This window comes from Candida margitis, assembly GCF_024628925.1.
Source record: "Candida margitis strain CBS 14175 chromosome Unknown scaffold18, whole genome shotgun sequence".
In the NCBI taxonomy this organism is placed as follows: domain Eukaryota; kingdom Fungi; phylum Ascomycota; class Pichiomycetes; order Serinales; family Debaryomycetaceae; genus Lodderomyces; species Lodderomyces margitis.
The window spans coordinates 147,466-160,871 of record NW_026261745.1 but is presented as its reverse complement, the minus strand read 5'-3'; the positions used below and the strand labels follow the sequence as shown (position 1 = coordinate 160,871).

The window sequence follows — 13,406 nt, the reverse complement described above, 5'->3', positions numbered from 1 at the left end:
TCAATTTCTTCCAAAACGTCAAAAGAAGAAGAGTGGGATTTTGTTTTGTTAATTTTTTGACGCTAGAAGAACTTGTCAGTTTGATATACAAAGAAATAGGACAGAGAGACATTAACAGTTGTTGAAAAGTGTCTTACTTTTCTGTGATTTTTACTTTCTACAAATCAGCTACTATTATCTTTCCAAGAATCTTTCCGAAAACATTAAGCAGAGAGAATAAGATACCCAATATTTTGCACCCACTTAATTACACACTCTTTTCACTTCCCCCCAAAAAAGTGTGATCTTTTGACAGTAGTGTAAAGTTGTCATTCAACCACCATTCGTTTTTTTTTTCAACCGACTCAAACGTATGGGTAAGAACATCTGACCTCTGTTTTGTGTGTGTATGTGTACGTGTGTGTCTCTTGACCAAAACCTAAAAAAAGAAATGGCAAGGGACACTGCCACACACACACACACAGAGCATACAGCAACTGTATATAGACTCTTTTAATAACTTCTATTTTCTTAGCTGCATCAACATAGCGATACTCTCTTACGTGATGTAATCAAGTTGCTAGATCTAGTTGGGTTCTACAGTTTACACCAGTATCATATGCTTTTTTTTTTTTGATCTCGAGTATTTTGGTTTTTTGTGTATTGCTCATTCAATGACGAATCTTTTTGTTTGTTTTCTTGTTTTTTTCTCCAATGCCCGATGGTGGGGAACAAAGAGTTGGTGGAGAGAGTAGTTAAGTCATGGCCATCTTTTATACTGGAATATATAATATACTTGAAATAGGAAAGATAGAAAAGAATACCAAACATTCTGAAACTGATTTCGGATTTCGGTTGCAGTTTCGGTGGGATTTAATCTATTTTGCAAATATATGCACAATAGTTTAAATTGCTTTCTTCTTCTTCTTCCTCTTCTTTTTCGTCGAATTGCGATTGTCCGTCTCATGACACAAAACAGTTAAAATGTATTAACCACATTCACGTGTAGCGTGTGTTCTCTCTCTTTTTCTATTGCTTGTTTGAGGCCGTTTTGTTTTATAAAAAACTAAAAATTTAAATAATTCATGATTGGACATTGCTTATTTAAATCTTTTTCCACCACTTTTCTTTTCTTTTCCTTTCTTTCTCTCTTTCTGTTGTCTTGAATACTAGCTACTTATCTATTCAACTTCAAAAACCCACCCTTGTCTATAGAGACTCCCCAATTTTATTTTGGTGACTACTTTTGCTTTAGTTTTATTTTTACCTCGGAAAAATTAAACGCCTGAAAAAAAAATAAAATAAAAAAAATATTTCTGCAAAAGTTCCTTTTTCCCAGTCAACAAAAACGAAAAGGCAATTTTTCACAGCGTCAAAAGCAAATATATATATATATAACTTCAAATTATTCCTTTAGTGATCAAAACCGGGTTTTACCAACTCACACACTAGACTATGTCAAGATTTTTCAAATCAGCAGTGGGTAAAGTATCCTTAGCTTTGGGTGCAGCCGCTGGAGGTACCATTATCTATTTAGATTTTATCCAACCTAAGAAACCAGCCCAAATTGCTACATCCTACAAACCATTAAAGAAAGATTACCCAGCCCCACCAACTCGTGAAGAGTTGGTATCTAGGTTAACACCAGAGAAGAAGTTTGATGTGTTAATCATTGGTGGTGGTGCCGTTGGATCTGGGTGTGCTGTTGACGCAGCCACTCGTGGTTTGAATGTATGTTTATTGGAAAAGACCGATTTTGGTTCTGGTACATCTTCTAAATCAACCAAGATGGCTCATGGTGGAGTTAGATACTTGGAAAAGGCCATTTTCCAATTATCAAAAGCCCAATTGGATTTAGTCATTGAAGCTTTAAACGAAAGAGGTAACATGTTGAGAACCGCTCCTCATTTATGTTCGGTTTTGCCAATCATGATTCCAGTTTATACTTACTGGCAAGTTCCTTATTTCTTTGCTGGTTGTAAAATGTATGATTGGTTTGCTGGTAAACAAAATTTGAGAAATTCCACCATTTTCAGTAAAGAACAAGCTGCTGCTATTGCTCCAATGATGGATGTATCTAACTTAAAAGCTGCATGTGTTTACCATGATGGTTCATTTAATGACACGAGAATGAATGCTACCTTGGCCATCACTGCTATTGAAAATGGTGCTACTGTATTGAATTATTTCAATGTTGATCAATTATTGAAAGATGACAAGGGTAAATTGTATGGTGTTAAAGCCACTGATTTGGAAACCCAGAAACAATACGATTTGAAAGCTACTTCAATCATCAATGCTACTGGACCTTTTGCTGACAATATTTTGGAAATGGATGAAGATCCTCAAGGGTTACCACCAAAGACTAAACAAAAGCCAAGAATGGTTGTTCCATCCAGTGGAGTTCACATTGTTTTACCCGAATACTACTGTCCACAAAATATTGGTTTATTAGATCCATCAACTTCAGATGGAAGAGTCATGTTCTTCTTGCCATGGCAAGGAAAAGTTTTGGCAGGTACTACTGATACTCCAGTTAAATATGTTCCAGAAAACCCAATTCCAACTGAAGAAGATATTCAAGATATTATCAATGAAATGCAAAAATACTTGGTTTTCCCTATTGATAGAACTGACGTGTTATCGGCATGGTCCGGTATTAGGCCTTTGGTTAGAGACCCAAGAACTGTGCCTAAGGGACAAGAAGATTCCGGCTCAACTGAAGGTTTGGTCAGATCGCACTTGTTGTTGGAATCAGATTCGGGTTTAGTCACTATTTCTGGAGGTAAATGGACCACTTATAGAGAAATGGCCCAAGAAACTATTGATTACGTAGTTAACCATTTTGATTTTGCTGGCAAGAACCTTAAACCATGTCAAACTAATCAATTGATTTTGATTGGTGGTGATGATTACTCCAAAAACTATTCGGCCAGATTAATTCACGAATACAAGATTCCATTGAAATTGGCCAAGCATTTATCGCACAACTATGGATCTCGTTCAGCTATGATTTTGGACTTGTATGCTGCCAGTGATTACAACAAGTTGCCAATCACTTTAGCTGCCAACAAGGAATTCATTCCAAGTTTAGTAGAAGCCTCACCAGAAAACCAATTAAGTTACCAATCATTTGATGAACCATTCACCATTGCTGAATTGATCTATTCTTTGAAATACGAGTACCCAAGAACTCCCGTCGATTTCCTTGCTAGAAGAACTAGATTAGCATTCTTGAATGCCAGAGAAGCTCTTTCTGCCGTTGATGGAGTTGTTGAAATCATGAGTCAAGAATTGAAATGGGACGATGACACCAAGGAGAAGATGAGAAAGGATGCCGTCAAGTATATCGGTAATATGGGTATTTCACCAAAGAAGTTTGACGTTGAAGAATTTACTGTCCAATAAGCCATGCTTTGGATGGATGAATGACGAAAATGTTTGAATAATGGCTTTGATGAATTGCAAGATAAAAAAAAAAATACAACTTATTTATAATAAGATAGAGTTTATAGATAATAGAATATACTTTTAAAGTAAGATGTTGTTTGATAGGAAGGGGAGGAAGTATAGGATAGTACATGTAAGGAGGAGTATGCTATAATGTGTAATCTTTTGAATCCCAGTTGATGTTTCAAACAGACACGCGTCAAATTTAAATCGAGCGCAAAATTTCATTTGGAAATTTTTTTTTAAACAAATTCAAGTGGTTATCCAAAGAACATAGATTACTTTTACTTTTGTCAGTTAACTCTGCAATATTTTCACGAGCTTCTACTAAAGCAGCAGCAGCATCTTCACTAACAACAACATCATCATCATAGTAGAATAAATCCTTCTTTCATTGTTATCTCCTTTACAATTGTTGAAACATTATGGAACAAACAGAAGTACCGTACATCTACAACAACGATACCCCCCTGCCCTACTCAAAATTAACACCAAGAATCAACCTAACTTCGTCGATATCTTCTACAAAGTCTACAATTGGTCTGCTTTTGAGTACGTCACTACCGCTATTAATTGCTTATCCTATAGTATTCATATCACAAGGGTTAATTTTGACGCCAACAACAAGTACTACTGCGAATCAAGGATCCAATTATGTACCTCTGATACTACTGCGAATTGCAGTTTCAATTGCTTCAAGTCTGGCCATACTTTTGATTGTGCATTTTGCCCAATGGATAAAGGTCATCATTCCAAGAGACGATAGCACATCTAGTCGATCAGAAGCCAGCTTTCTTACCGCCAAGACCACCAATTCAATCAAGATATATTTAGCAATTGCATGTGGGTTACTATCAACTCTTTGTCTCCCTTTTGATCGATGCAGTTTGATTGCGTTTGGACTATATTTGAATTTATTCAATGTATACACGCCATTAATGTTGCTACTTGATTTATTAATAATGAGTCCCAGTTCAGCCTATTCTGACAATGAACCAGGACCCAAGACCATGGTAATTTTAGGATATGGGTTAATTAGTGTGGCATTTACTATACTTCATCGCGATACTAAATTTCAACTACCCCTAGATCGAAATGTGACTATAATGACAACGTTACTAGGAGTATTAATTTGGTTGGTTTTAAGTAATCAGATTAGTTTTAGTATGATTGGTGTAAATTTGATTACTTTTACAATTAGTCTAGTTACATTTCAAGAGTTTCCTCGTAATAATAATGGTGATGATAAATTGCAAGTTCAAGTTTTGTTTTTCATGGGATTGAGCTCAGTTAATACTGTGTTGAAATATCTTGTATTTCAACTGTTTAGTGTCTGGTCCTGTATCGGAGATTTATTGTTGACGTTGTTGATTATACCTGGGTTGAAGAGTAGCCAACGGTTTGGGCTGTATCAAGATGGACACAACAGTAACGCAACAACCACAACAGCGTCGTCATTGTCGTCGTCATCATCTCCATCTTCTTCACTGATCTTATCCCAAGTTGTCAAACACCAAGATACAAGAGCAATATTCAACTTCTTACTACTTAATGCCAGCTTTATGATTATCCAATTCCTATACTCATTCCGATCAAAATCATTGGGGTTACTATCTGACTCATTACACATGTTACTAGATTGTCTATCATTAGCATTGGGGCTTATTGCCGGCGTATTATCCAAACGAGAAATCGATAATGAACTGAATTTCCCTCTCGGTTGGTTTCATTTGGAAAATTTAGCCGGCTTTACTAATGCTACATTGTTGATAGGGATTAGTGGGTCCATAATGTTTGAAGCTGTGGGGAGGTTGATTAATCCGGTTCATTTGCAACGAACTAATGAATTGATTGTGGTTTCGGTTTTGGGCTTATTGGTTAATCTTGTTGGTGTTTTTGCATTCAATCATGGGCATACGCACGGACATAGTCATGGCCATAGTCACAGTCATGCAGGTGGCCTGCATGTGGATCTGCACCTGCACCTGCATTCCCATTCTCATTCCCCTGCTTCGCATACCCCCGAATCAAACGAACCAGTTAATGATAACATGAGAGGTATATTCCTTCACATATTAGCCGATGCATTAGGCTCAGTGGGAGTAGTAATTTCAACAATCTTGACCAACTTGTTCCATTGGCAAGGTTTTGACCCCATTGCGTCTTTTATAATTGCAATTCTAATCCTCGCTTCAGCAATCCCATTAATAAAGTCAACAGCATCAAGTCTATTACTACAAATCCCGCGTCAGCAAGAGTCAACTATTCGTAATACTTTACATGAAATATCAAACATTAAGGGAGTCAAATCAATAACGACTCCAAGATTTTGGCCTAGTGGAGGAAACAAAATTAATGGATATGTTCATGTACAAATATATCGTGGTGAGAATAGTTGGTATATTAAGAAACAAATTGAAAGATTGTTTAGCGATGGTGGGGGTAATGACAATTTTAGCAATGATGTGATGATTCAAGTTGAGAATGATTACGATGATTGTTGGTGTAGAAAAGTGAAATAAGACTTATTGGATAATTATTTGGGGGGTGGTTGTCTTTGGCGGTTATAAAGTAGAACAATTCATGCCAAAATGAAAGGATTTATTTGGGATTTTCATGACAGCTAGCTTAATTCAAAACTGTAAGTGTGGCATATAGATTTATTCAATATATATTAACGTTATTTTGTTTGGGACAAGTTCTAGAGTATATGTTTTGTTAAAACTTCATTGAATCTATGCAATGATTCCAAAAATAGGGCTGAAACATATTCTTCCTTAGATCGTAACATCAAATAAAGTATTCTATCCACGGCGTCGTTATCAACTCTACATTCGAAAAGGTCTTTTCGAAATTGACAGGAAACATTTTTGAACAATCACCAGAAGCCATTTCACTGTTAAATTCTTCAACAATGGTTTTGAACTGTTGCAGGGTTGGCAACCAATGAAAACCAACATAACCATGAGGCGTAGTTGGATTTACAAAGGCATGTTTTTGAAGTATATTAAGTTCATCTACCAGAACGACGATGGATACAACATGTCGCTATGTCACATTCGTTAGTTTCTCGGTGTCGCGACAAGTTGCTTTTTATTTTTTTTTTTGTTCCCTCATCTTCTAAATCGGAGACTCATTAATGGTAGGTCTAGTCATGAACTATTAAAACAACCTTTTAATTGAACACTAATTCTTTTGCATCTGAAACTATTGGCACAGTAGTAACCACGACACATCTTCCACACCTCATCAATATATAACCTAATTTAGTATAATCTATCAAGTCAGTTCAATCTAGCTAAAAATGTCACGTACGGGAGTATTAGTAATGGGACCAGCAGGAGCTGGTAAATCAACCTTTTGCAATTCAATAATAGCTCACATGCAATCAATAGGTCGTCGAGCCCACATAGTCAACTTGGACCCAGCAGCAGAGCCAACTGAATTTGAATTCACCATTGATATCCGTGACTTGATTTCGTTACAAGATGTAATGGAAGAATTAGATTTGGGACCCAATGGGGGGCTAATTTATTGTTTTGAGTACCTATTACAGAACCTCGACTGGTTAGATGAAGAGATTGGTGACTATAATGATGAATATCTCATATTTGACATGCCGGGACAAATTGAATTGTACACTCATATACCGGTTGTGCCCACCATTGTTAACCATTTAAAGCTGAGTCTTAGTTTTAATTTATGTGCTTGCTATTTATTAGAATCGCCGTTTATTATTGACTCATCAAAGTTCTTCAGTGGCGCATTAAGTGCCATGTCAGCCATGATTTTACTTGAATTACCTCATATTAATATCTTGTCTAAGATTGATTTGATTAAAGATGAAGTGTCAAAACGAAAATTAAAACAATTTTTAAATCCAGATCCATACTTGTTGGCTAAACAGGAGGATGATATAAATCCAAAATTTGCCAAAATGACCAAGAGTATAGCCAATTTAATTGATGATTTTGGCATGGTACAGTTTTTGCCATTGGATTGCTCTAAAGATAGTAAGAGTGTTGAGAATATCTTGAGTTATATTGATGATGTAACTCAATGGAGCGAAGCTCAAGAACCTAAGGAACCTCAAGATGAAGTTGAGATTCCTGATGATGCGTTTTAAGAGGTTAGCAAAGGGGGCAGTTTTATGTGACTAGAAGTTTGTACTAATATCGATAGTGTAAATGTATTACTTTTAGATGATCTTCATTTGAATTAGAAAGTAGAAGTGTCATTGTTAGAAGACTCATGAACACGTGAATAATGTAGAGTCTTTAATTGTTAAGCTGCAAGATTATGTACACTGAACAGAAAGATCTCACCATTTATTATTGTTACATGTAGATTAGATACCAAGATAGTTTGTAGAGTTATACATACCATATATATATATATATATATATATCTAGATATGGAATAAATGTGTTGCAAAAAGGATATGTATCATCTTAAAGGGAATTTCCATTGTGGCTCGCTTTTGGTACCTGAAGATGGACAGAATAGAACGATTTTTTTATTTTTCTTGTTATTGTTCTTTCTTAATCTATAGCCAATCACATAATATCAACCTAGAACTAAAGCTTTAAAATTATACATCAAGCGTTTATCTACGTGAGTATAAGCAAACATGGTCTTAGAGGCGTGGCCAAAGTAATGAAAGAGGAGAGGAGACCCGGAGTATATTAGAGTGGCGCTTGAACAGACTTTAGGTTTGAAACCCACTATTTTGGTTAAGCGCAATTGGTACTTGATAAAAGAGACAAAAAAAAGGGTATCGGAAAAATCCGCTTTGTTTTTCATTCGCATTTTGCCGTAAGAGGAGAAAGACAAGAAAATATAAAACCAAAAAACACCTTGAGATTTATCCGAAGTACACTACCTCTTCTCTCATTTGCCAGTGATAAAACAAACTCAAGGGCTTAAAAGTACGTTCAGTGTCTAGTAATGTATAGGAGTCAAAGGTGTTTCTCTATTGACTCTGTTGAAGAGCTTACACTGCAAACTGATGGCGGAGAAAGGATATCTTCAACAAGACGAATAATGTGTGAAAGAAGAAGGGCTTCTCTACTGACTCAGTCATGTTGTGAGAAATTGACTCTTTTACCTTAAACAGAGAAGTGACTGAACAATTGACTGGCTCTATGCAAATGAAAAAGTATATGGTGCTACTTTTGAATAGACTCTAGAACTACTACTACTACTACTATTACTACTACTACACTTTCCAGTAAGAATTGTTTGAATACAAGTCCGATACGGCTTTATTTATCTACCTTTACACATACTCTCTCCATCACTATCTATCTACCTAACATTCTCTATGTCTTCTGCTCTCGTAAGATCTAAAGATACATCCAGTACTTCAAAAGAATAATAACAACGCATCAAAAATACAAAAAATGGCCCGCCGGTAAAGGTGAGAAAATAAAAAAAGAAATATGTAATTACGTAATTTAAGTTGCTTTGCATAATCAGTACGCAATTTGATTGGATGATAAGAAATACACCTCCATACACACATACTAATTCCATTTAAAATGTTTCTTTTTTTTTATTGTCCTCGGGCATGTGCTATAGTTACACAAATGTAAACTATACTTACACAAACCCATTTTATTTCATTTCAATTGAATCATCTTTCCTATTCATACTCTTCTGTAGACCAAATGCAGAAAAATATATAAATACTCTTTAATCATCAACAAAAATTTTCACTTTCTCCTCCTTGTTCTTTCTTTCTTTCTTCTTCAGATAAAGGAGTTTTACTTTCATATATCCCTTACTTACTTTAGAAACAAACTTACTCACATTATACAATAATCACAATGGTCTTACCACACGAACCAGAATTTCAACAAGCTTATGACGAATTAGTCACTGCTATTCAAGACTCTACTTTGTTCACTGAACAACCAAAATACAAGAAGGTTATTCCAGTTGTTTCCGTTCCTGAAAGAGTTATTCAATTTAGAGTTACTTGGGAGAATGACAAGGGTGAAATCCAAGTCAATAATGGTTACAGAGTTCAATTCAACTCCGCTTTGGGCCCATACAAGGGTGGGTTACGTTTCCACCCAACTGTTAACTTGTCCATTTTGAAGTTTTTGGGTTTTGAACAAATTTTCAAGAATGCATTAACTGGATTGTCCATGGGTGGTGGTAAAGGTGGTTCTGATTTCGACCCAAAGGGTAAAACTGATTCTGAAATTAGAAGATTTTGTGTTTCTTTCATGAGACAATTGGCTAGATACATTGGTCCTGACACTGATATTCCAGCTGGTGATATCGGTGTTGGTGGAAGAGAAGTTGGCTTCTTGTTTGGTGCTTATAAGCAAATGCAAAACAACTGGTCCGGTGTCTTGACTGGTAAAGGTTTGAGTTGGGGTGGTTCTTTGATTAGACCAGAAGCCACTGGTTACGGATGTGTTTACTACACTGAAAAGATGATTGAAAGAGCCACCAACGGTAAAGAATCATTCAAGGGTAAAAGAGTTGCCATTTCTGGTTCAGGTAACGTTGCTCAATACGCTGCTTTGAAAGTTATCGAATTGGGTGGTATCGTTGTTTCATTGTCTGACTCGAAGGGTTCCATCATTGCCAAGAATGGAGTCACTTCTGAACAAATTGAAGCCATTGCTGCTGCTAAATTGAAGTTCAAGAGTTTGGAACAAATTGTCAAAGAAGAAGCTTCTGCTTTTGGTGGTAACAACTCTGTCGAATACATTGCTGGCGTTAGACCATGGACCAAGGTTGGACAAGTTGATGTTGCTTTGCCATCAGCTACTCAAAATGAAGTTAGTGGTGATGAAGCCAAGGCTTTAGTTGACGCTGGATGTAAATACATTGCTGAAGGTTCTAATATGGGTTCTACTCAAGAAGCTATTGAAGTCTTTGAAGCCAACAGAAACAACGGTGTTTGGTATGCTCCAGGTAAGGCTGCCAACTGTGGTGGTGTTGCTGTCTCTGGTTTAGAAATGGCTCAAAACTCGCAAAGAGTCAACTGGACTAAGGAAGAAGTCGACGCCAGATTGAAGGATATCATGGTTAACTGTTTTGAAAACTGTTATGACACTGCCAAGAAGTACTCAACTGATAAAGGAAGTGAATTGCCATCACTTTTGAAGGGTGCAAACATTGCTGGTTTCTTGAAGGTTGCCGATGCTATGTTTGACCAAGGTGAAGTCTTTTAAGGAAGGAAGGAAGCTAGCTCTATAGAGCTTCTCTACACTTTAGGTTTTATTAATAATGGGGATCATGACAAAAAATGTTTAGATAAACAACAACAGCACAGCATCAATTTCAGTTCAGTTCAATTTCAAAAAGAAGAATAAGAAAGTTTTTATTACATAGAGTTTTTTGTTCCTTTTAGGGTTGTACATATAAATATATATATATATATATATAAGGTATAATTAGTTTTAAATTTTTTTATTAAAGTAAGTGCCTTTAAAATTGGGGAATCCAATACTGTGGAGACGTGTAAATCCTTCTGAGTTGAATGGTGGTTGGTTGGTTGGTTAGGTATATGGCTACAGCATTATTTGATAACATCATGATGTTAGAGCAAAAATAATACAATTGGTGTATCCTGCATATAATATAGGAATGGATTGACTCACTGTTCCCTTTTGAACAAACAGAGAGAGGAGAAATAATTTTTCAGTTTCTATAAAAACCAGTTCAATTTTACCATCACAGGCAATTCATCTCTTCTTTACTACTAGCTATACATCAACAAATATGTCTGCTGCATTAAAAGAGACATTTGCACGTTGCAAAAAGGAAAACCGTAATGCATTAGTCAACTTCATCACTGCAGGATACCCGTCTATTGAAGATACGATCCCCATTTTAACCAATATGCAAAAGGCTGGGGTTGATATTATTGAAATCGGTATACCATTTTCTGATCCTATTGCTGATGGACCAACCATTCAAACAGCTAACACTAAAGCTTTAGAAAATGGAATGACGGTGGCCAAAGTATTGGATATGGTGAAACAAGCAAGGAATGAAGCCGGTGTTACCGTACCATTGATTTTGATGGGTTACTATAATCCAATTTTAAAATATGGTGAAGCCAAATTTTTACAAGATGCAGCAGCAGCTGGCGTCAATGGATTTATTATTGTCGATTTGCCCCCTGAAGAGGCAGTCAAGTTTAGAAGCGCATGTTCAAAGCATGGATTATCTTATGTTCCATTAGTAGCTCCAGCTACTACTGATGAAAGATTAAAGGTATTGGGACAAATTGCCAATTCTTTTGTGTATGTGGTTTCCAAAATGGGTACCACTGGAGCTTCCAGTAAAGTTTCTGCCGGTATTGAAGAATTGTGTGCTCGAGTACGAAAATACGTTGGAAAAGATACGCCTATTGCAGTTGGTTTTGGTGTGTCAACAAGAGAGCATTTCCTTGCCGTGGGAAAAGTTGCTGATGGGGTAGTTATTGGATCAAAGATTGTAACTTTGATTGGCGAATCTAAACCAGGTGAACGTGGTGAAACTGCTTACAAATATGTCAGATCTATTCTTGGTGATGATTACAAGTCAAATGCTCCAGAGCAATTCCACAATGGTACTAAAGATAAAGAAGAAGGTGGTGATCTTACCAAGCCACAACCTGATTTTGAAGAAGCACATCAATACAATCCTCGTTTTGGTGACTTTGGTGGTCAGTATGTTCCTGAGGCCCTTCATACTTGTTTAGCTGAATTGGAAAGAGGATTTGAAGATGCAGTTGCTGATCCAGAATTTTGGAAGGAGTTTAAAGACTTGTATTCATACATTGGTAGACCATCTTCATTGCATAAAGCAGAAAGATTAACTGAACATGCTGGCGGTGCCACCATTTGGTTAAAGAGAGAAGACTTGAACCATACTGGATCTCACAAAATCAATAATGCTTTGGCACAAGTACTTATTGCCAAGAGATTAGGTAAAAAGAAAATCATTGCTGAAACGGGTGCTGGTCAACATGGTGTAGCTACTGCCACTGCATGTGCTAAATTTGGTTTGGAATGCACAGTATTCATGGGAGCAGAAGATACTAGACGTCAAGCATTGAATGTTTTCCGAATGAAAATCCTTGGTGCTAATGTTGTTCCCGTCAAGAACGGTACCCAAACTTTGCGTGATGCCACGTCAGAAGCTTTTAGATACTGGGTTTCCAATTTGGAAACTACTCATTATGTAGTTGGATCAGCAATTGGACCTCATCCATATCCAACCTTGGTTCGTACCTTCCAAAGTGTGATTGGACAAGAAGTTAAACAACAATTTGCTCAATTGAACGATGGCAAATTACCCAACGCTGTGGTTGCTTGTGTTGGTGGTGGATCCAACTCCACTGGATTATTCTCCCCCTTTGAAAAGGACTTGCAAGTCAAGATGTTGGGTGTGGAAGCTGGTGGTGATGGAATTGATACTAATCGTCATTCAGCTACTTTAACTGCCGGTATACCGGGGGTTTTCCACGGTGTAAGAACATTTGTTTTACAAGATGACGACGGACAGGTCCACGACACTCATTCAGTGTCGGCGGGATTGGATTATCCTGGTGTAGGACCTGAGTTGGCCTATTGGAAGTCTACCGGCAGAGCTGATTTTATTGCTGCTACTGATGCACAAGCTTTGGAAGGGTTCAAACTTTTGTCGCAATTGGAAGGTATTATCCCTGCTTTAGAATCATCTCATGCTATTTATGGTGGTGTCGAATTGGCCAAGACTTTACCCAAGGATCAACATATTGTTATTAATGTTTCTGGTAGAGGTGACAAGGATGTACAATCAGTTGCTGAAGTGTTGCCTAAGTTGGGTGAACAAATTGGTTGGGACTTGAGGTTTGATGAAGATCCATCGAAAAAGAATGTTGTATGATTGAGTATATAGAATATTTTTAGAGTGGAAATTGGCCACAATGTGCTTTGTTCATTATCTATAAAAAGAAAAAAACAGGAAGAATGTAATGAGTGTAT

General features: G+C 36.7%; 5 protein-coding genes across 5 annotated transcripts; all 5 read left to right on the top strand. All coding sequences in view use genetic code 12, as the record gives it.

Moving 5' to 3' along the window:
* Window positions 1-1,434: 1,434 nt before the first annotated feature.
* Window positions 1,435-3,387, top strand: GUT2 (glycerol-3-phosphate dehydrogenase; the record flags this gene model as incomplete). Its single annotated transcript, XM_051818054.1, has 1 exon — window positions 1,435-3,387. The coding sequence occupies one exon, from the start codon at window positions 1,435-1,437 to the stop codon at window positions 3,385-3,387; it is 1,953 nt and encodes a 650-aa protein (XP_051673750.1).
* Window positions 3,388-3,854: 467 nt separating this feature from the next.
* Window positions 3,855-5,951, top strand: CANMA_000676 (metal cation transporter; the record flags this gene model as incomplete). The annotated part of the gene is made up of 1 exon (XM_051818053.1): window positions 3,855-5,951. One exon carries the CDS (start codon window positions 3,855-3,857, stop codon window positions 5,949-5,951), a length of 2,097 nt encoding a protein of 698 aa, XP_051673749.1.
* A 782-nt stretch (window positions 5,952-6,733) lies between these two features.
* CANMA_000675 (putative signal sequence-binding GTPase) lies at window positions 6,734-7,555 on the top strand (the record flags this gene model as incomplete). Its single annotated transcript, XM_051818052.1, has 1 exon — window positions 6,734-7,555. The coding sequence occupies one exon, from the start codon at window positions 6,734-6,736 to the stop codon at window positions 7,553-7,555; it is 822 nt and encodes a 273-aa protein (XP_051673748.1).
* Window positions 7,556-9,257: 1,702 nt separating this feature from the next.
* Window positions 9,258-10,622, top strand: GDH3 (glutamate dehydrogenase (NADP(+)); the record flags this gene model as incomplete). The annotated part of the gene is made up of 1 exon (XM_051818051.1): window positions 9,258-10,622. The coding sequence occupies one exon, from the start codon at window positions 9,258-9,260 to the stop codon at window positions 10,620-10,622; it is 1,365 nt and encodes a 454-aa protein (XP_051673747.1).
* A 550-nt stretch (window positions 10,623-11,172) lies between these two features.
* On the top strand, window positions 11,173-13,308 carry TRP5 (tryptophan synthase; the record flags this gene model as incomplete). The annotated part of the gene is made up of 1 exon (XM_051818050.1): window positions 11,173-13,308. The coding sequence occupies one exon, from the start codon at window positions 11,173-11,175 to the stop codon at window positions 13,306-13,308; it is 2,136 nt and encodes a 711-aa protein (XP_051673746.1).
* Window positions 13,309-13,406: the final 98 nt, after the last annotated feature.